This window comes from Thunnus maccoyii, chromosome 6 (assembly GCF_910596095.1).
Source record: "Thunnus maccoyii chromosome 6, fThuMac1.1, whole genome shotgun sequence".
NCBI lineage: Eukaryota > Metazoa > Chordata > Actinopteri > Scombriformes > Scombridae > Thunnus > Thunnus maccoyii.
Genome location: NC_056538.1, coordinates 266,692 through 291,250, shown reverse-complemented (window position 1 = coordinate 291,250; position 24,559 = coordinate 266,692). Strand labels below are relative to the sequence as shown.

Below are 24,559 nucleotides of genomic sequence, written 5' to 3'. Positions count from 1 at the left end.
GTGCATGTGCGCACACACACACACACACACACACACACACACACACACACACACACACACACTCACAGACACTGGACTTATTTTGGGAGAGAAGGCAGGGACGGTTGTTACGCACTGTGGCGGTCCCAGAACCTTATACAAATAAGTCATAAAAGAGTCTATGACATATGACAACTTGCAGTAGTAGGCTACAACAGTTTTAATTTTTTTTTACACATGTTGTCATGTATGAAAAGACCCAAAATGTACTGGACTACTTGACTACTATAAAGTAATTATTTAAACAGCATTTGTATAGGAATGATTCTGTCTCAAGCTTTTTGATCCATATAAGCAGTTCATCACTGTAACCATGATCACTATAAGCAGTTTCCACTGTAGATAGTTTTAGCTTTATTGGTCTGTATTTGTATTTCTGTCTCTACCCCAAGACAATGGCGGTAAATATAATTCAATTTGTTAGGGCACAAAATTGCACAATTACATCTAAAAACTTCAACAGCAAAATCTCTTTCTAAAAGAGTGTCCATGTTACACTGGACAATCCACAGCGAACTGGCCCTTTAAAGCTTTAATTCAATTCATTGTGTATTGCATCTTGCATTGTTGTTGTAAAAAAGATAAATGAAAAAATAAATCAATAAAAAGGCAGTGTTACCAGTTAATCAATTATACAAGGAAACTAGTAGGAACATTACATTAAAGCTGATGTTCAGCAAACTACAGACTAATTCAAAACAGGTTTTGAGTCTGTAGTGTTTTCACAGACCCTAAATTAAATATACTGAAGAAAGTCAGTGTGCATACTGACTTGCATACTGTGTCTTAGTGTTCACTATTGTCCCACAGTGCAATGCTCAAAAGGAAATAATTTGAATAATGTATTGAGTGCTCTTGGTGTTTGCGGCCAGAGGGTGGCAGCATGACATTATAGTTTGTACTGAAGATATTACTATGTTATCCTCTGCTTGCTCATACACAGCACTTGTTTGTCACATTTCCCAAATGCCATTAAAATTCCATCACTGTCAAAGGAAATGCAGTGTGGCAGCTGACAGGATAGAAGAACACACTGTGTTGAATTTCACCATGCTCACACACACATATGCATACACACCATGATTATACACAAGCTGATTAACTTATTTCATCAAAGCCTGTTTCTTTATGAATTCAGATCTCAAGAAGTTTTATAAATGAATCATAATCCTCTTTTTTCCATCTGGAGATCTCAGGGGAATGAACCAGCAGGTGGCGACTCAGATCTGAGTCACCACACACCACAAAATGCATCATGTCTCTGAGGCTACACCTACTGGGCACCATTAAAACTTGCTCACTTTTCATAGTTGTGCACTGCAGCAGTCTGCATCACTTATGGAAATCAACCGAAAGTCCTTTAGATGAAATGTTTAGTTTTAATGCAAATGACACTGTTGATCCTTAAGCTAAAGCCTAACTTTATTCAGCTTTGTAAAACTTCCAATTCACTGATTACAGTTTTGTGATGATGCTGTGATCAGATGAACTTTTCAGAGGGCAGTGGGGTAAAAATTTGCTGTTGGTCTCCGATTGATCCCCACCAACTACCCCTCGGCCCCTCTTTACACCTCCAACTTCCCATCAAAGGAATGTCTATGTGTTAAGTACAGAGCTGCAGTCAAGATGTGGTTAGCCTAACTTTGTAGAAAGACTAGAAGCAAAGGGAAACAGCTGGCCTGGCTCTGTCCAAGTAGGTCTATCAGTAATTTTATAGTTATTATTATGTTATTAGGTTATTTACATGAGATTGCTGTTTAACTAGACATGTTAGGACAAGTTGTGGTTTCAGAGGAAGGAACTAGAACTCTAGAACTCTTTTTTTGTTTGAATAGCTTATCCACCCAGTACTTCAAGTGTCTCTGGTTAAAGCACAGGTTGCCAGATACAGTCAGCAACCACAGCTTTTAGTCTCTGGACAGATGCAATGGTACCACACCTGGCAACCTCACAACGACAAGTCTCCAGGAGGCTATGCTCAGTTACTGCTGTTGATCAAGGAATAGTTAAGCACTTAACTCCCCCAAAAACCACACATTACTATTTTTACATTTTTGTTTATGAACACATCAAACATCAGATACAGAGATACATAATATGAACCAATGAGCATTTTAGGTGTTGGTAGATGTATTTCTGAACTTTGTACAAAGCCAGACTAGCTGTTGCCCCTGCTTTCAGTCATTATGCTATGCTAAGCTAGGCTAACCACATCCCGACTCCAGCTCCGACCGAACAAACAGACATGAGATCAAACTGGAAAGGAAGCAAATAAGACTATTTCCAAACTACTTCCAGCACACTACCTGTACTACCTGACAACAAGTTGTCTGTATGTCAGTTTTGTTTGCTGTAATTTGATTAAATAGAATCATATTTAAGAATATCCACCATGTGAGCACAATATAAACTGAAATATTTAAACTGAAATTTGACAAAAAGCTACAAGATTAATTCATAAATGGAGCCCAACTTAGTTGATATTGCACTTTACTGATATAAATTTGTTATTAATGAAATTACCAAAAGTCAGTCGACATTGAGGGAACTTGAGGCTTTTTGGTTGCTGGGGAGATGGGGCCCCAGTTGCTGCTTAGTTGCTTGCTTCGTCCAGTTGGTTATCCATGAGAGAACAGTGGAAAAAGGCTTCCCAAGCAGCACTCTTCAGAAATGATGCCAAACTTGAAACACATTGCAATCCAGAGTAGCCATTGATCCAAGCCTTTTCTGTATTCTTCATGCCATTCCTGCACATATTGAGCATATTAAATTCTCTCACTTTTTTCCATCTGATGGCTCCCCTCCTTTTTTCTGAGTATACACATTTTCACAGATTTGGTAACTTTGGGATCTCTACTAGAATTTCAAATATGGCTTTGTGAAATTGTAGTGACTGACCCATCAATTGGTAAACGAGGTTAAATAAGTTAAGAGCTTTTAAAAACCAGATTAATAAGGAAAAACGATCCTTTCCACGTAAAATCAAGAACAAAACACTTCACCAACTTGATTGAAATAATTTCCTCACCAGCCTCCACCTGTAACCTTACACTCATTTGACTCTTTTGCTCCCTCTCTTTTGGAAAGCGATCCATCCAGGAGCAGGTAATTGAGCAGTCCATAGTTACTCATACACTAACACTCACTTCAGTCTCTTCCCTCTTTCCTCCATCCCTCCATCCTGCAGCTGTGAGGAGGATGTGAATGAATGTGACCGCAGCAACCCAGAGGGCGAGTGTGAGAACGGTGGCATCTGTATCAACACTCATGGCTCCTTCTACTGTAACTGCACGGCAGGCTTTGTGGGCCAGCGCTGCAGCCTGCGACCTGTCGTTGTTCCCGACATGCAGGCGGGTCATGCTGTGGTCGGTAAGGAGGAGTTGATCGGCATCGCTGTGGTGCTTTTTGTCATCATCACCCTCATCATCCTCTTCATCGCTTTCCGCAAGAAGGTCTTTCAGAAGAACTACTCGCGGAACAATCTGTCTCTGGTCCAGGATCCAGCGACAGCAGCCCTCCTCAACAAGGCCAATGGTGTTCAGTTTAAGACCCTGCACTGCACACCTGGAGATCCTCTGAACCTGTACTCAGAGCCGGGGCTGGGGCCCACCATGGTGGGAGGAGGTGGGATGATGGGACCTCCGCAGGTGCCTGTGAGACCCATGGCATACACACCCTGTTTCCAAGGAGACCCACGGTCCACACTGGAGAAGATGGTGGATGGGCGTACTGTGGAGCATACAGAGATGAGTACCTTTCATCCAGAGTCACCAAGGATCCTGTCAGGGACCACCAGGAGAGGCGTGGTGGTGTGCAGCGTGGCCCCCAATCTGCCCCCAGTATCACCATGTCGCTCAGACTGTGACTCCATTCGCAAAAGCCCATGGGACAGTGATGATGGTGAGTGTGTGTGGGTGTTTGCATGTTAAAGAACTTACAATTAGAATAAGTTAAGGTTAATGAAGTAATATCTTGTAGAGGAGATTGAGTGTGTTTGGCACAGAACATATATTATTGAGGTTATTTTGTGGACAATTTTGTCCAAGTATAAAATATATAAAATTATGAAAACATTAAATTAAATCTGCAACAAAAAGGTTCACCTCCTAAAACACAGCTCAAGATTTCATCATCATCCATCAATATAGCCCTTAAATCATCATATATTGAACCATAAAACATAAAATGGACTTCATTAAATCGCATAACACAGTCTTTTCTCTTCAGAGAGACAGTAAACCTGGCTGTTTCTATAGCTGATGGTAGTGTAACCTAATGTAACTGTGCACAGAGATCTTTGATTTTTAGTTAAATTCTGCTTCATATAAAGTTCTATCTAGTTAGTTGTTTTTCATCAAACATTATGTTCACATAATGCCAAACATCAACAGACCAACTGTCCATATACATAAGGAACAATTGGTGCTGAGTATTGCACTGTAATATATTTTGAAAAAGAGAAAATAAATCAATAATACAAAATAAAGATTTCACCTCACTAATCCAGGGGTTTCCATTCAAAAATGTCCCATGTTAATATTCTTGACCTTTAGGAACAGTAGGCCCATGTGTAACAAAATAATGCTAATAAAGCTAAAGTAGTGAGTGCACCTTTGATATTAGATTAGATTATTTTGTTACGAATTAACATATTTTTTAACATTATTTTTGGGCGCATAAATGATGAATTTAAAAGCACAAATTACTGTGCACAAAGCAGTTTTTTCCCCTTAAACCTACAGGGATTTTATTAACATTGCAATATATGGAAAAAACAAACGTTCTCAGATGTGTCTTCATATTGTTGTAGGTGTACAGTACTGCTCTTCAACTGGTCAGATAGTATTAGATTGCCAGGCGTCCCAAACCTGTCCAGTCAAAGATGTTTGTCCTCTGTATGCTGCAAGTGTAGCCTATCTCTGCACACATGACATCACAGTTTGGAACCATGCTCAGGCTTACAATTCACTGTGTATGTGGCAAAAGGAGCATATTTGAGAAGACAATATTCATCATGGTTAAAATATCCCTACATCATTTTTGAAAATTATTTCCACATGTTGTTTGGACCGAAGCAAACATCATTTCTAAATGATTTGGAATACTGACTGTTATCCTGTGCTCTAGCATTACACTGTACGGCAGATCATTTACAATATCCGTCATGCTATTAACACACATCCTCTTTGCTGAAAAGTCAATATGTACATCGGCAGCTGGGATAAGTGGGCTTTACCTCCTTAAATTCAACTGTGCTATGTGATGTTTGCAGTGACACTTGTGATTGGGACATGTAGGCCTAGGTAAATTAAGCTATATAGGATATAGAGATAGAATAGTGCTAGCAAAAAATTAGTGAATAAACCTTTTCTACTGCACTCGAAATCCAACAGTGACATAAGATAAAGCAACTCTTTAGTGTGCCATACACTCATAAAGTGTGCACAGCCCCTATGACTCAAAACCTGAAAAGCTTTGATATATTTATAGGTTAGGACCCAGTAAGGTTCAAATTTCCCAGCACTAGTCTAGAATACCAAGCATGCCTAAAAACACGCAGTCAGGGTTTCAGCTCCACAAAAGGCCATTTTTCTATATTTGTGTGTTTGCTATGGAATCTGACCCTCCTGACCCCCTGACCTCTCCCTGCAGGCAAGATGGTTGACATGGCAGAAGAAGTAACATGTTTCTCAGGTAGCAACAAAGGAAGTAACTCAGAGGTCCAGTCACTAAGCTCCTTCCAGTCTGACTCCTGTGATGACAATGGTAAGACACACCCTTCTCACTAACTCAGTGACACAATGTTTGCAGCAATCATGGGTCGGCGTTCTTAGAATAATCCAGTTCTCCAGAGGTTCATTTCTTTTAAGTGTGGTTATTTCAAAGTGTTTACTTGTTTAGTATTTGGTTACACCGGGCGTCTCTTTCTTTAGTTTGAAATTTTGCCCATCAATATCCATGCAAATACCAGTGCTATCCATATACATGGTTTTATGGTTTTCATACATTTGTGAGAAAACATTGGTGAACTCTTTGGTTGTAGAATACAACATTTGTTCAACCCATTAATAACAATACATAGACATGATATGAATACACCATTAAGACTATATAATTACATTTTTTTCATGTTTTTATTGAAGAAATTGAGCAGTTCCAGTCTGGCCAGAAACACATACATCTCTCAGAATATAAAGACAGGGTAATTGGAGTCATATGCTTCAGTCAAGAAAAGGATCAAATTTGAGAGTGTAAATTTCCTCTGCTTGCTGCTAAGTAATTAGACGTCATATAGAAGTAATGAAATAATCCCTCAGTTAGCTTTAGTAGCAGTAGTCAGAGGGCCTCATGTGTTAACAAAAAAAGGCTAGAGCAAGAAGACTTTCCAGCATACTCTTGAGCTGTAACTGATGTTCCAAACTGTGGATATTCATGGCTCCAGAGAATGAGCCCTGTCTCCTCTAGCATCACTATCAGGTCTTTTTTTTTTTTTTTAGCCCCACATCTGGATTTTGATTTGCAAAATCAACAGTATGTTGTTTTATGTAGTTTATCTATTGATCTTTTTTCATATTTGCAAATACTGCAATAATGCACTCCCAATCATTCACAAATTTTTTCTCACAATTGTGCATAGGTCATGTAATGAAGAGGCTGAGGGTTTTTTATTGCTTCATGTCGTGCTGTTGGTGTCTTTGGATGTGGTCTTTGTGCTGGAGCTGTGTATTTGGTTTTGTGTTTCAGTATCATTGCATTGTCCTGTTCTCTCTAGATTTTATTTGGAATCCATAAGATTCATTCTTTCACTTTTCAGATTACTCATAATTCCAGAATGTCAGCTTCTTCCTAATAATATATCATATAATTGAATATGTTCATTTGACCTCAGCTGCATAAACACTGTTGTCATTGTCATTCCTGTGCTTGCTAAAGTTTGAATGGTGTTATCAAACGAGAAAGTGTTGTGCCTGTACTAAACAAAAAGCAATAAAATTGCAATGAATGTGTTGTTTTTTTGAAAGTTTTGTTTTCATGTGGCTTTCTTTTTTGCTTTCGTTTGGCAGTGTTGACTTTGCTGATTTTATTCTTTTAACATGACCTATATCCAATAGTGTGTATGAATTATCCCCCAACATCAAAATCAGCACCATCACTCAATCGAGAGAAAGGCAGGCCACATAGCCCTCGCTGCAGACAGGACTGGCAGTTGTGAGCAGCCATAAGAAATGCCCCAGATGTGATGGGACAGCCTTGACCTACACCATAACAAGCATTTTTCACTTTGAATGATTGTATTTCAAAACTTATCTCCTCCTTTTTCCCTCCACAAGCCTCCATAGTGACCGTCATTCGACTGGTCAATGATGCAGTCGACACAATCGAAAGTGAAGGTACCATGTTTCATTCCCTTTGTGTCTCACCTCTCACTCTTCCACTCTTTTCTTATCTCAGTCTTTTCATTGCAGTATCTCTTCTGAAAGAGGGGTCTTCAGTTACATGCCTAATCTAAATACACTCTCAGTGTGTTAAATATCATTCAAGTGAAGCCTACTGTACATAGATTCATTCCCATTATGTCAAGCCTTAGTCTTTTTTTTTCCTTTCTCACACATTCTCACAGTCAGTAGTCAGTAAGTCCACCCCGCTTCCAGTTTAGCATCTGTTCCACTATCTTTTGGTTCTTGATACATATGAAAACTCAAATTAAAAATTAAACACTGTGTTGTGATCATCACAAACATAGTGAGGAGACTAGAGAGACTATTTAGAACAATAGACATACTCACAATCAAATGCTAAAGGCCTCTCTGTTATGTTGTTCTTCTATCTGACAGTGTCAGTCATGGACCAAAGTCAAACCTACAATAGAGGTGACTACACTAACCCTCCATCACCTACCCACATACAAATCTATTTCTATCTGTCTGTCTGTATGTCTGTCTGTCTGTCAGTCTATCTATCTACCTGCATGGAGTAGACAAAATAATAATCACTTAATGATAAGAACTTGGATTGTGTAGTAACCAAATTTACATAGTTAATACTCCATATTAGGCCGCATGCCAATCAGTAGCTTTTTTCAACTCCATTTGTCATATCCCAATAACTGTGACTTGTTCTATGTTGTCAAAGCAGTTTGCATTTGCATCCTTTTGCCCAGCTATCATCAGGGCTTTATGGTAAAGATGTTGGTCAGGCAGTTCATCCAACTGTCTGTCCAACCATCCTAATATTTGGTCCTGAGCAAGATAAGTTTCCAAATGTATATTAAATTTGGTAACCTGTTGACCTTTCTTCTGGGGCCAAAACTTTCAGTTGACTAAAATGCAACATACTGTGACAGTGTTATTAATTGATGCCCATATCACACACTGGACAGAAAAAGTAGTCAGGGCACAGTTGTAGGAATGTTACAAGAATCTTTTCACAGATATTAGCCTCAGGATAAATGTTTCCCGTCTTACCAGGCCTTTATATTAACCCTAAAGCCGGTTTTCCATGTACAGTGTAACCCCCCCCCTCCACCCACCCACCCACCCCTCAACCACCAGGAGAATGAAAACAACATCTAGATGGTCATGAAGGTTCACTTTTTATCACTTTTTTATCTCAAAGCTAGTCTATCGTGACTGAAAGGATTTTGTCTACGCCCTGTATCTTTCTATTTCTGTGTATACCAAGCTGTATTTTCATACTTTTTGTCATTGGTAAATTCTTCTGCTTATCTCTTCCTTTAGTTGGAGCTCTTTCCCTGTGTGTGTGTGACTTGATATGATTTAATACCCCTCCCACAGCTCATTGGCTACTCACCTGGCAGCCCAGGACAGTCACTCATCCTTCTACCTACTCCCCTTCTTTTGCCTGCCACCTCTTACTTTACTGTATCCCACCATGTCACTTTGTTTGGATTTTTATCTCCAGCCCTGTGATGGTACTGTTCAAGTTGTCGTGTGATGATGAAGTCTCACAGCCTCAGCCTCCCCGTGTTTTGTGTTCTGTTTTGATGCATGGATGTCTTTTATTTGACATTGATTTTGTTTTATCTTCACTCACAATTTGCTCCTCAAATCTACAGTTCTTCAGTTAATCTGCAGACTTCTTGGTAGATTGTCCTTTTGATCAGCTGAATCATCATTTGTGATCTGGCAGTAGATCATTGGCTCCAGTGCTCGATACTGAAACCTTAGCATCCCCTAACTAGGTCCCATTTCAAAGTCAACAAGAAATACAGCCTTCTTTTACTCAACTTTGGAGGAGACCATCATATCTTTTGCAGATTCAAGATCCCAAAATCCAGTATATGTCAGACACTTATTTATGTTGCATTTGGTCAGTCTTTATCAACATGTCACAAACACATGTGACCATATCGTATTTACCAAGTGTTTATGGTGGTCATCAATCAGTGGTCACTACATCACAAAAACTGGAGCAATTAGATGTAAATAATGGAAGCCAGCAATAGCTTTTGGTTGTTGTTAGTAGTCTCGACATGTTCACCGCTAATTTTTAAAATCATTTATACACAAAATGATAGAAAAACAAGTTATATGAATATATAACAACCTGATACATTCTTTGTTATCGTGTTACTGTAAAGTGAAATGGCACAACCTTTTTAAGGTTCTTGATGATGTCAGGGCAATCATTATTCACATGACCATAAGAGGTCACTTCTCAGGAAAACATAAATAAAACAATAATTGAACATTGTTCCTATGCTGTCTGTTTTTTAGTGAATGTGGTCTCACTGTGGCTGCAGAATTTGGACATGACTACTATGGTGATACACTCAATCATTGTATTCATACTACATAATTAAATATTTGCATTGAGTTCTTAAGTGGCAATAGGGTGAATTGGAGCCAATAACCTTCTGACGACACACAGGTATTTTCTTTATCACCCTGCTACATTGACCAATAGGAAAATCTACCAAATATTTGAGGTATCCCTCTAACATCCAGAATCCTTTGTTGCTGTGTTTTTGAGCCCTTGAGTGCTTGAGTGCTGCAATTCTCCATGAAGGTCAGCATGCTGTGACACCTGTAACCCCAACCCGCAAAGGCTCCTTTTGTGCATGTCATGTACACACAAAGACCACAAGTTTTCTGTGCAGGTTGTGTACCTCTGTGTATTGTAGTTGTATCTGAGTGTGTCTAATGTGCTGGTGCATTCTGAAGGCATGTCTGCTGCACAGCTCCACAAAGTGGAGACGAGTGTGTTGGCCACAATCCAACGGTTCAGCTCAGCCATATGGAGGACTGTTGGCTCACAGCATTTTCACTGTTCAGATTGTCACTAACCATCTTCCCTTCTACTGTCCAGCATATCACTGGGACACATCAGACTGGATGCCGAGCACCAGGCTCTCAGACATTGAGGAGGTGCCAGGCTATGAGGCAGGTCCTGGAAGCGATGTAGCAGGCTCAGCCCCTCGCCTTGGAGGAAGCACCCGTGAACTGGAGTCAGACTACTACCTGGGGGGCTATGACATCGACAGTGACTACCCCCCTCCCCATGAAGAAGAGTTCTTGAGCCAAGACCAGTTGCCTCCTCCATTGCCCACCGGTGAGGACTATCCAGAGCCCTACACGCCGCTACCTGCCAACCCGCCGGTTTCTAAGGAGAGCACCCTGAGCTCTGGCAGTAGCGGGCGTCAGCATGCCAGGCCACACTTCCATCCCAGCCAGTACCTGCCTCCCCACCAGCTGCCCCTTGGGGAGGTGCCGCACGGGGACTTCAGCACTTCAACGAGTGGGGTGACCCCAGGAAATGGGGACACTGAGGACTCTGTGTCACTAAATATGCGACTCTCTGTTGGCGCATCATCAGCCTCGGACGTGTCAGCTCCCTGTGGGCTGGATGATTCTGAACATGGCAGTGACTTTGACAGTATGGACGAGCTTCGTCGAGGAGTGACCATCATCACTGATTCACAGCAACAGACAGAGGTGTGATTGACTCACCAGTATAGGGATGCTATGGGGGTATAATGGGCCAGAAGGAGCATAACATTGTTCGGGTGGATGCACAGACGTTATCACAGCAATTCTAGTTACTGCTACAACCATAGACTCTTACAATTACCTTAAAACCCACAATCTTAAAACTACATTTCACTTGTTTTAAGCACTATCCTCCAATGCAACTTTGTCCAAAAATGGGAGTGTTCATTTCTACAACAAACTCAGTGTGTTGTCAGTCCTGTCCTTGCTGTGCAGAACAGTCAGAAGTGTCCTTCCTGTTTCAATAGGGAGTCATTTGTAATGTGAAACAAATTGGAGAGAGAATGTGAATGAGAAAGACTAATCCATTAGAGATTAAAATTTACAGATGTGGTGGAGAAAAAAATAAAAAAGAGAAGGGACAATCATGTAAGTGAAAGGGTTGTTTGGTTCCCCACTCCTTCACAGAGGCCCATTGGACCACTTGTTTCTAAAAAGACACAAGTCTCCATTTTCCTTTTTTTCCTCCTTGGATTTGTACACTTTGTAGTACTCTGAGCTTGTACAGACTTTGTAAAAAAAAAAAGTATGACCTTACTGGTGAAAAGGTATGAAACAATGTTCTGGCCACATTTCAAAAAGCCATTTATTTGATTTAATGTGGAATGTGCTTGCCCCTTTCCCAAAAAAATCAAGCCATGACATTACAGCCAGTCCCTCTCATTAGCCCAAAATGTTCAATTTGTCACTGATTTTCCAGCTTTCTTTTTTGTATCAAGTATTGTACAGAAGCCAAGAGCTGCTGTAGTTGCTAAGTAATGCCTGTTATCTCATGATCAAAACTTTATCTTATCTCCATATAAGAAACTGTACTTAGATTTACCTTTTAAAGACTATTATCCAAGGACAAATATTTCATTCTAACATTACGCCCCAATTGTTTTACGGTGATGAGGACATTTTTCATTGTGTCAGGATAAGAAGTGTCGGCCCTTCATTGCCTAACCAAGACTATTTCAGACTGGTGGTGAAAAGTAAGTACATTTTCTCAAATACTGTACTGTGTTTTCATCATATGGAGCTTTTTACTGTTTACTAGACTTCAGAAGGAAATGTTGTACCTTGTAGTCCACTACATTATTTGACAGCTTTAGTTACTTGTTACTTTGCAGATTAACAGTTTATATAGAAAACATAAATTCAGCTTGTCAGAAAAGGCTCTGCTCTTTGTGGGAGCTCACAAAGGATAAGAGCAGAAACAACTACTCCACCCATACATGAATATTTAATCTTAGTTAAAATCAATACTAAAAAAATGCACACGAGGAGAAGTTTAAGGTTATAATGGCCTATATTATGAATTTGAGCTGGTAGCCACACAGTTGGTGAATGAACCAGTAATTGTGAAGCAGCTCATGCCAATCAGCTAATGCGGTACTTAAGAAATAACTCATCCACCACTGGATAGTCTTGGAAATAAATATGAGTGCCACAAAAATATAGTTTGTTATGTTGTAATGATGATTAAGACGTTATCATGAAAAAATATTCTTCCATTAGATAACAAGATAGTTCAAATGTAATGTTAAAATAGAAAGCTTGGAAATGTATATCAGCAACCACAGCCACTCTCAGCTTCAGTCGTTCTATTTTGTGGAATTGTTTAATTAATGTTGCACTTGTGATTTGATGTTGGCTTGACATGATGTCTTTGATGAGATTTACGGATATTCAGAAATCCTACAGGCCTTGGTGGCAATATGTCATTGTAATTGTTCATTCTTCTTATGGTGAGAAGGTGCAAAGGACACATGGCAACTGTAGAGCTGAAGACTTTTGGCAAAAATAATTGACAAGCACCAGCTGCATTCTGCTGTGAGCCTGAATTGATGTCCATCTCATATCTGGTTTGATCTATTTAATGTTGTCACACCTAAATCCCAAACAGCCATGCAAAGCACATTTTAGCGACATTCACCTTCACTATGTCTGCAGAAAGAAGTCAAACCCTTATCCAGGTCACTAATGGCTTAGTTTCCATCTGGACTCTAGGACAGATAGCACATCCGACTGCTTCAGATCATCACTGTATGTACCATAATCTGCCTGATCCACTCGGGCATGCAGCTCCTTTTTTCTTTGTAAAAGATGTATGTTTGTGTTTAAATCTCTGTACAGTGTACATAGCTAGGTTGTTAAAATGCAGATTTTGTAGATACAGAATTGCAATCCTGAACTGCCTCTGAGTTTTTTGTTGGACTGTTTGATGTGAATGTGGACAATAAGAGTCAGGTGGAATATCAATTATTTTCACATCATTTCTCCTCTGCCACTGACTCTTTGCTCAAAGTTGTTTTTACTCTTTTTAGCATTGCTTTTTAATTCCACATGAATGCCATTTCAATATTATAGATGAATTTTGCACAGTATTAAATGCAGACATTACATCCCAGCAAATGTTTTTATTTTTTTTAATTTTTTTGTTAAAACATTTTTATGGTACCGAGGGAATCTTTTTGTATATTTCTGTCATCTGGAAAGTTTTGATGATTTTCTAATGTTGTTTACTGGTCTGTTTATTTTCAGAGAAATTAGGCAGTGTCAAAAATATGTCTCCTATCTGCAGCAATTGAGTGTACAAAGTGATTTTTTTTTACTTTTTGTTTTTTTGTTTTTTAAATTCAATGCAGAAAATAAAAAGGTCCTTGCTCACCATGTTGCCTGTTCTCAATTCTGAGATAAATCCACCCTGACAGATTATCACAGCTGTCACAAATGGAGTATAGTGTTAGTTTAGCTAATGCCAGCATTACTTCAGTGTTATAAAATGCTACTTTCTACACCAGCTCCAAAAATATGTCATCAGTCTAATGTATTTTTATCATGTGGCAAATTTCCATGTAAAATAAATGGATTAATATAGCTGTATCTTATCCTGTTTGTTGGATGTGGACTGTGACCATATTATCTTGATAGAATTTGATTTCCTAAAAATTTAATGTTCTCTCAATTCAACAAGTTGTCATAAATGAAGTATGTGCTCTCTAGAGGACAAAAAAAGATTTGCCACTCATGACTGTTAGGTAGATTTCATAAAGAATAATAAATTAAAACATTTTTAATGAATCCCACAAAGAACACTGACTTACTGCAAAGGTTTTAAATTTGAAATTGCTAGTAGTTGATGCACATGGCACACTTTCAGTATAACTATATAGGGATGTGCCATATAAGTACAAAAAGGTGTTTCTGTTATTTATCCTACCCTCATTGATATAAATGAGGTGGACAAAATATTGGAAACACCTGTTAGTATAATATGCAGTTGAATTAACATCTCTCTAAAAGAGTTTCAACAAAAAACTTCATATAAAAATTCAAATATAACCGTCATGAAGGTAGGATTTATTGCAGAAATGTATTAGTCTGCATCATTTTAGCGTGTGTACATAATAAACTGGGAACTGAATATACTTAATCAGGCTCAATACATTGTTGGTTGATGTGTTCCAGCCACAGCCCTGACCAATAGATCAGCCGGGCCAGTATATCTGCTGATATTAGCTATTGCAGATATACAAGCATCAACATGTATATAATCCTCATCAACTGATGAGTAACAAGAAATGTCAGAAAAGGAATGCCAAAGACATGTGTAGCAGCTAATAATGTAATAACTGTCATCAATGTAATAACTGCCAATAACATAATAACATTTCCATTCTTAATGTAATAAGAATATAATAAGATTTTTGTAATAAGAATTACATATATCTTATTATAATCTTATAATAAGTCGATAATGTAATAACTTACCCATAATATAATAACATTTCTAAAACAATAATGTAATAACTTCTTGCACATAATGTAATAAGCTATTACATTAGTGGCTGGTTATGATATTATTAGCTGGGTTAAAAAAAAATTAAAAAATGTAATATCTGGAGTTGATATAATATACTTGTATCACTTTAAGTTTTACTTATTGGCTATAAAGTGTCACACTTCCATTACACTTACCCTTACTGTTGCCTCTTTCAAATAGCTGCTCAAAAACCTGACCACACGCACACACACACACACACACACACATCACAAATACCTACTCTCTCTCTAGGAATTATGACTATTTATTTGTTTGTGGTACTTGATGGTTAGACTTATCTCCAGCCCTGCTTTCTACTCATTAACCATTTGACTACGAAATGAAGTGCAAGCACACATGTTTGCAAACACGGACAATTACGCTTATGTCATATAATGAATAAATAAACTGTGCGGCGGCTGTGGAGGTAGAGTGGGTCGTCCACTAATCGGAAGATTGGCGGTTCAATTCCCGGCTCCTCCAGTCAGCATGTCGATGTGTCTTTGGGCAAGATACTTAACCCCTAATTGCTCCTGATGGCTGTGCCATTGCTGTGTGAATGATTAGATTTCCTCTACTGGGCAGGTTGAGACCTTGTAGCGTATGAGTGTGTGTGAATGGGTGAATGTGATTTGTAGTGTAAAAGTGCTTTGAGTGGTTTGAAGAGTAGAAATGTGCTATACAAGTACAGTCTATTTACCATGATATGAAATGTATCCCTCTTTGAAGATGCTTTGTCCTGGAATACAAAGACCACCATTTCTTTTCATGAAAAATGTCATCTTTAATTAAATGTATTTAAATCACTTTTTCAAGCAAACTGCCTCAACCACACTATTATAGCTATTCAGCACTCTCTCTATATATATGTAACCTGACTCTGACAAGTTACATGAAAATGTATTACCAAATCAGAATCCCTATTTACATCCCTGGCTATTTGAATACAGTCATGACAAGCTCAACAAAAAGTCTAAAACTGAAGCAAATGATATCTATAGTTCATTCTTGTATTTTTTCGGCAGTCCCCATAACTGACCACTAGATGGCTGTTGATTGACAAGTCATGTGCTCTGACATTAGGCTAGGTGTGTGTGTCTGTGTGTGTGTGTGTGTGTGTGTGTGTGTGTGTGTGTGTGTGTGTGTGTGTACGTGTGTGTGTGTGTGTGTGTGTGTGTGTGTGCGCGCGTGTGTGTGTGTGTGTGTGTGTGTGTGTGTGTGTGTGTGTGTGTGTGTGGTCAAGTTTTTGAGCAGCTATTTGAAAGAGGCAACAGTAAGGGTAAGTGTCATGGAAATGTGACACTTTGTAGCCAATAAATTAAACTTAAATAAAATGATATAGGTATATTATTACATTGTCAGCTCCAGTTATTACATTTTTATGATTTTTTTTAAACCCAGCCAATAATGTAATAACATTATGCATGAAAAGTTATAAAGTTATTGGTTTAGAAATTTTATCACATTATAGGTATGTTATTACATTATTGATTTTAATTACATTATGAATTGAAATATTATTATGTTATTGGCAGTTATTACATCATGTAATGACATGATGTAATAATTGCCGATAACATGGCAGAGTAATATTTTTAATGATGAGGCATTTTTCATTTGACCACAGCTAGATGTGCTGTCATGCTGATTTGAACATGTTTTAAATGTCTAGTTGACCAATCAGATTTGATGGTCGGAACAACCTGTTGTATAAAAACCCATTATCAGTCAGGCTATTATTCCAGAATGTATTGTTGGAGCCAGAACTGTGGTCTGGCTCTAGTCTGAGTTTAGTCTTTTCCAGATCAAGAATAGTAACAGTGGCAACCATAAAAACATCAGAGCATCAAAATATGTCTTGGTGCAACAGTTCAGAACACTTCTTCTGTGGTGTGGTTCTGACTCTCTGGTTTGTCATTATCTTCTAACTGTCAACTGTTTGCCCTGTAATGCCACCACACTGCTGAGTGAAGGAAAAATTAGAGTCCATCTGGATTGGATATGTGAGCTTGGCAAACTTGTTTTTTTCTGTTGTCATTCTCAGCTGTAACTGTAACATTTGAAGATATATAGTTAAACACAGTGGTCCAACCTATCTGACATTTCTGCTGGGTTTTTTTATGTACTGTGATGTCACAGCCACATTGCCATGACTCCTGTTGGTGTTGGTGCATCTCTCATCAGTGAGAGACAAGAGTTTGGAGCTTCCCAGATTTCACACCAAGGTGTGAACTGCAAAAGCAGACTGAAAGATGGAGTCTGTGAGAGAAGCATTTTGGCACTGCTCTTTGTTTCAGGGGTTAAAAGAAAAAGGTGGCCTCTGGTCAGGCTTCAGAGTTTACATGTAGGCCTACTTCTGACCCCATGGTTGAGGCCCAACATTATACTGTATATTTACTTTTAATTCAAATCACAACAATAATGTGACAAGAATGTACAGATGTCATACATTGTTATTTTTTTATTTAACACACATACATACATGTGCATGCACACACACACACACACACACACACAAACACACACACACACACACACACACACACTACAATTGGTTGTATATTCCAGCTGTGCATCATACCTCTTTTATACATCACGTGTGCTGAAAAGACTTCCGCAAAGGATACACCTGTGCATAGCTCCTCTGGCAAACCTCCTCTCTCCTCGCTCCTCTCTCCTTGAGATGCATTTTAGGAATTGAGACATGGTGTTTGAGACATGGTGCTCTGAGATCAATTTCCGGGTCATGGAACGCCCTTGGTGTGGTGTGCTGGGCAATTTTGCCCCAAACATATTTTGGGCATTAAACAGGAAGTTGTTGTAACACGGCTTTACATTGTCCAATCTGCCCCAAATTTCTCATGATTGATAAGAGTCCAGGCCTGATTCATAGCCATACTGCTAGCTACTGACAACAGAAAGTCAGCCTATTAGAAGAGGCTCTTATAATTGAAGGAATTATTATTATTAGGGCCCGAGCACTGAATGGACTATTGGATCTGAAGGAATTCTTCTTCTTCTTCTAAAAACAAAACCATTGTTGAGGGTTTAAACTTGCACAAAAAGTTGTTCTACTTTGCACATACAGGGTGGTGAAAAATTTGATATTTTATAGGTCCCGAACATGGGCATGGCAAAATGGCCCAACAGCGCCCTCTAAACTGTATCCCCTGCAGCATGTTTCACCGACATGCACAGAAATTGAGCATGCACTCGGGGAGTGCAAATGTATCATATCCAGATGCACAAAAAAAGTCTGTTGGAGCAAAACCATAAACCCAACAGGAAGTCGGCCAATTTGAATAAAGCGACCATTTTTTGCGATTTGCATGCTTTGTATTTTAACAAACCCCTCCTACATTCATTACATTGACTTCATGGAGATGCAGCGAATTTCGATGTTTCGCCATGAAACAGGAAGTCCTGATAACCCCAACATATGTTGTCCAATCTGCCCCAAATTTCTCATGTTTCATGAGGGTCCCATCCTGAATACATCTATGTATCAATATTGACACATACTCATAGTGCCACCTACTGGCAACAGGAAGTTACATGTTCTGTACTTTTATGAGCTGTACCAAGCAGGATGAACAGATCCATCTGAAATTTGGTCTTAAGTCTTTGATGATTCCATATTGTGAAAATGGTGAGTAGTAGTTTGTGATCAAAAGTTATCAAAATCTTGAGTTTTCACTGAGTGCCCTTGCCGTGGCAACGTGGCAAACTTTGACGTTTCGCCATGAAGCAGGAAGTTGCTGTAGCTTTAATGTATATTGTCCAACCTGCACCAAATTTCTCATGCTTGATAAGAACCCTGTCCTGAAAACATCTACATGTCAGTATTGAGTCATAGTCATAGCGCCACCTACTAACAACAGGAAGTCAGCCTTATATGACAAACATCATCTGATTCACATGAAATTTTCAAGGTGTGGTCTACAGTTGATATACAGCAACATGATGTATAATTATTGATTATAATTGTTCTCTAGCACCACATAGTGGACACAGGAAATGATATTTAACTCCTTCATGCAATGTTTGATAAGAGCCTGGTCCCGAAGACATCTGCATCCCTGCAATAAAAGCCCTTCAGCTGCACTGCACCCCAATGTGCGCAAGGGTGCAAGGGCCTGATCATCGCTGCTTACAGCTTTAATTATTATTATTCTCCCTAAATAATCGCATTTTTCAGGGGCTAAACATGCTCGAAATATATTAATACTTTACATGTCTTGGGCATTGGCTTGACAAAATGGCTCGATAGCGCCCCCTAGAAAATTTAAACTTTGAAGCCCCTCCTTCAGAATTGACGTAGATGAACAAAATTTGGTAGGCACATGTATCATGTCTAGGAGGCGGCTGTGACTCAGGAGGTAGAGCGGGTCGTCCACTAATCAGAAGATCGGCGGTTCGATTTCCGGCTCCTCCAGTCCACATGTCGATGTCTCCTATACTTAACCCCTAATTGCTCTTGATGGCTGTGCCATCAGTGTGAGAATGTGTTTGAATAATTAGATTTCCTCTGATGGGCAGGTTGGGACCTTGCATGGTAGTCCCTGTACCCATTCAGTGTATGAATGTGTGTGAATGGGTGAATGTGATTCGTAGCTTTGAGTGGTCGGAAGGACCTTGACTGGATCCATGTCAAATTTGGTCAGTAGTGCCTTAAGACCTTGGTGATGCTATATTGTGAATCTAGTGAGTTTTCATGGAACCCTGTTACCTTGGCAACGCAGCGAATTTCGATGTTTCAACATGAAAATACAAACTGTTGTAACTTGACTCCACATTGTCAGATCTTCCCCACATTCCAAATGCTTGACAAGAGTCCCAATCTGACGACATGTACAGGTCAATATTGAATCATAAGCACCAGTCTTTTACTAACTACTCCTATCAGCTTAACCAGATCCACCTAAAATTTGGTCAGCTAAGTTGAAAGACCTCGATGATGCTAAATACTGAAGCTTTTGAGTTATTTTCGATCATTCAATCCTTTAACTCCCACATAAAACAAATTTCAAGAAGTGCCTTTTTTCACTTATGTAATATTGCAAAAATCAGGCACATCCTTTCTCAAAAAGATGTAGAAAAAATAGTCGTTTTGGCGTTGGATGCGGTCCAGCCTTACAGAGACCTTTTATCAGCATATTCATATGCAAGTGGGGGACAGGGCCGGACACGGTGTTCCTGAGATCAGTTTGACGAAGAAATTGATTCCGCTGAGGTAGAACTGTATGGTGGAAGACTTGATCTTAGGTTGAGTGTGGGAGGACATGATTAAGCAGGAGAGGGTCAGAACTTCCAGTGAACAGAATGGAGGTCCATGGGAGGCGTGGAAAGCCTTGAAGGAATTCCAGCCGGTTAGGTATGATGAGAGTGTTCGGGGGGTGACGCTGTTGAGGATGGTGTCCCATGAGGTGGAGTCCAGATGTTCCAGCTGCGGGGTTAGTTGAAGATCGTGGCTGAAAATGGAGGGACTGGGGTTGGAAGAGGGTCGGAGGCTGTAACTAGTTGTCTGAATCTCTGAGATGAGAAATGAGAGAGTGAATCAGCAATTGCGTTTTTGTGACTTGGGATGTGGTGTGCTCGGATGATGAACTGGTGCTGGGCTGAAACTAGTGTGAGCTTCCACATGAACTGCATGATGTCCAGATTGTGTGACCGGCCTTTGTTGAGGATGTCGACGACGGCACTGTCGTCTGAGTGGATGGAGATGGTCTTCTTGGACCATTCATGCCTCAGTGGAAGAGGTGGCTGTGGGGCAGAGAAAGCCTGCACAGTGTTAGGAGCAGCCTGGCCTTCAGAAAAGATTGAAGTGGCTGAAGAGAAAGATGTGGGTCCGGCGGAGTGACAGGCTTTGACGTCACAGGCGTCATTGCGAACACGATGCCAGGAACCCAGAAGTTCACGGGGAGATCAAAGGGACAGAGCGCTGTCATTGCGGTGGAAAGGGATATTATCTGAGGACATGCTTCAAGCGAGCGATGGTCCACTCGGACATGTTTAGAGCCGAGGGGTGTTTGGTGTGCTAATGGCGCGGAGAGTACTGCACACGGCGGCTACTCCTGTTGGGCGAGCTCCGGGACGTCGAGCAAGTCCTCGTCCGATGCATTAACTCAAGATCCTTTTTTATTTTTTTTTGGTAAGTAAGGAGTGTTTTTTTTTTTTTTAAATGATGCAAGTGTGTCACAGAGTGCTTGCAAACTGGGATGAAGGGGAGAGGAGTGGATGAGGTGTGCCTAAATACTCCATGGTGTGGAAATGGATATGTGCTAGGTGTGGTCTTTGTTCCTGAACTTTGTTTATAAATTTATAAACTTCATGTATTGCTGTATCGTGTTAATGATTATCTTTGATAATCATTCATTATTGCTGATAGCCAAACCTGTAACCAAGGCCCAACATCATTAACGGTGAAACAGCAGTTTTTCTGTCACACAACATAATTTTTTAATTAATTTCATGCCATTTTGCAACATAGTAATCCAGTATAGACCTAATTTATTGATATGATATTTCAGTATCAACCTAACGTTAGCTTACTACGATGTGCTACAATGCCAAGTGGTGCTCACATAGCTGTTGCAACCCAGTGCAGAAATCTATGTTTTTATGGATGTAGTGTTAGCCATTATTACTGTTATTGGTCACTGAAATTTCAGCACAATGCCTTGCGTCCTAGGAGGGAGCAGTTATCCAGATAGCTAGCTACTAGCATGCCATTTAGATTTATATCCTTCATTCTGTAACGAGTCTGTACAAGTGTATCTGAGTCCAGCAGCTATCATATTGTAGCACTATTCTTTAACATTAGCTTTATTGCTACTCAGCAAGCTAGCTACTACAAATGAAACGTCTACACATCTTGTTTATCTTTTACCTCAAGCAGAAAATGAGGAAGGGTGCCCACTGGCGAATTTTTATTCATTCTTTTTTTTTTTCTTCATTTTTTACATTGAGAGCAACCAGCACCCACCAGACAAGGTGGTGCCCTAGGCAACCGCCTGTATGGCCTATGCCTTTAGTCGGCCCTGTTCCAGCTATAACTATTAAAATGTTATGGATCACATTAAAAACTTGTAATGGTAAACTGTATTGGCTATACTTAATAAACCATTTTCTGCTCATTAACAAACCTCAGCTCTCATGGAACACCAGTGCTCTCAAAAATGAAACTTACATTTACAGACAATATGGTTGTGGTAATGCTTTATTTGAAGGAGTGCACAAAAACTGACTTAAACAAACATGAATTAAATTATATATTTGTTTATGAGTTGTCATTATCATTCAGTTGACAATATCAATTTTGGCTTTACAGATCTTGACATTTGATGTGGCATGGCTATTGCCACCTCTTCCCCTTTAATATTGCTTCCACTTTTCCTTACCTGTCTCACCACAACACTCCCTGCGCTCTCTTTCCGCTCTCACTTTCCAAATAAAGAGAACGCTGGATATCCATCAAGTTTTTAAGTATTAAGGCATTGCACATCTTTCAGACCACAAGAGCGCAGGACACCCTAATAAGTGTTGGTACTGAGTGGAAGTAAAGAAATTTTGGAGCAAAAAATTCTTTCATTAACTTTTTGGCAGCACCAATGTGAGGCTATAGTAGAGGAACGACACAGGAAATCAATACATTTGACATTTGTACATTGAATACGTGAATAATGCCCACTACTGGATATGCTGGTATTGTAATTACTATTTCTGTTTATTTCATCCCTGGTGTATTATGCTGTTTATTTCACCCACCTTCATCCGTATTTTTATGTTTTGTTTACACTTCTTTTTGCCTTCTTTAACTTTGGGTTAATTTTTTTTCTACTTTGGTTTAAGTTATTGTTGTTCATTTAAATATTTTGACCTTTTAGTCCCCTTTATAAGACCAACCAACTTTGCCTTTTCAAATGATTCTTGGAATGTTTCCTTTTCTGTAGCAGTGGGTTCTTGGGGTACGGTAAATGGTAAATGAACTGCACTTATATAGCGCCTTTCTACCTTCACTAACACACCAATGGCGGGTAAACGACACTTCGTGGACAGGAAGAGCCAGGGATCAGATTGCTGACCCTGTGGTTAGTGGACAATCCACTCTACCTCCTGAGCCACAGTCACCCCAGCCGCCCAGGGGTGACTGTGGCTATATTGTTGGGCAGTGTTAATTTCTTCAACGAAACTATGACAAAAAAGTAACCTTTGAAAACAAGAACTATGATGAAATTAAATAACTAAATGATAATGTGAAAGGCAGACAATGAATTAACTAATGAACTAATGTTATTCAATGACCTAATAATAAGGAGCATCTTGCATTCATTATGTTCTCTCTCAGTCAGTAATGTTATCTGATGTTAGTGCTTTGTGGAAGAAACAGGTTTATGGACCATACTCATTTTCAATCCACTGAAAATTAGACAAGAAGCAGCTACAAAACCGCTGGACAAACTAGCAAGATGCCAACAATTATAGAAAGGTAAGCTAACATAACATTATCAAGTGCTTAGGATATGGATGTAATGTTAATGTTACTTTCAGTCAGCTATCTTTGCTATCTGTTGCTCTCAGAAGAAATGAGTCAATTCCAGGATGTTGGCGGTCAATCATTTAAATCTTTCTCTAGATGTTCACTAAAGAAATATTGCTAGGTTCTCCAATGTTTAAGCTTTTCCTCTCAAGCCACACAGACAGTGAATAGTATCTAAATACTGTTCACTGCCTGAATAGGTGAGTGAATCCAGCTTCTGAGTGATCAGCTGCTCTGCAGTGGAGAGCACAGGTAACTGTGGTGAACTAGGTGAGCAGGAGAGACAGAGAAGTTTTAACAGTTTTTAATGACAACTGAATTTACTGAATACTGTTGTATTACTGCAGAACAGATGAACACTGCTATTGGGGGAGCTGGCTATTTGGATGGTCAGGTCATTCCACTACACCTGCTTTGCAGTGATTGTTTGTGTGTATCATTTAAAAGGGAAAGTTTGGTGTGACCTGCAATGAACACTAAGGCTACATCCTCTCTATAATAGTAGTTGGTCTGCCTTTTTTATTCTTTTTTGATTGGGTAGAAATAATTCTATTTCAATTTTATTTACTATTTCTCATAAGTTGTAGACCATTTTAAGGCTTGATAATTGCTTTTTGGTGTGATCGGTGATTCTTGGTGACTTCTCTTTTTAGCAATTCGTTATAATTAAATTGTAGACATCCTTTTTTTCTTTGCAGATTTGATAGCTGAAAAATGCTTTCCAGAGATTTCCTTTAAGAGATCCTGAAAGGAGGGAGTTGTGGCTAATAGCTGGTGAAATGGACATAAATACACAGTTTGAAAGGCTTGGTAGAAGAGGGGGTGCAAGAAAACAGTTGGTGGTAGTATGTGGTTCACTGCAACGTGAGTAAAAAGCTGGTTCTGGCAACAAATCTACATGCAAGTACTAACAGTATATTCACTACATCAATAATCTGGTTACAAGACAAAAAGAGAGGAGGAAGAACACAACCCTGAGGTAAATCTGGGTATACAAAGGGATTCATAAGCTAGATCAGTTATGACTACTATCTGAGTCTGTGGGTTAGAAAACTGATCTGATGAGATGATGATGCAGCACACCTATATGGACACATCTGCATTCATAATGTTTTTCCACTAAATTATTGAGGTTTTACTTTTGATTTATCTCCCAAATGCACA

General features: G+C 39.4%; 1 protein-coding gene across 4 annotated transcripts in view; it reads left to right on the top strand.

Annotated features, from left to right (window-relative positions):
- Positions 1-13,700, top strand: part of fat3a (FAT atypical cadherin 3a) — a 248,915-nt gene extending 235,215 nt beyond the window's left edge. For 2 of the 4 annotated variants that reach the window (XM_042414700.1, XM_042414701.1), the window contains 5 exons: positions 3,227-3,939; positions 5,692-5,805; positions 7,371-7,430; positions 7,875-7,910; positions 10,369-13,700. In XM_042414700.1, the coding sequence (XP_042270634.1) occupies positions 3,227-3,939; positions 5,692-5,805; positions 7,371-7,430; positions 7,875-7,910; positions 10,369-11,000 (1,555 nt within the window). In that variant the 3' untranslated portion in view covers positions 11,001-13,700. The remainder of the gene's footprint in view (positions 1-3,226; positions 3,940-5,691; positions 5,806-7,370; positions 7,431-7,874; positions 7,911-10,368) is intronic. The other 2 variants (XM_042414702.1, XM_042414703.1) reach the window with 2 other exon arrangements.
- Positions 13,701-24,559: the final 10,859 nt, after the last annotated feature.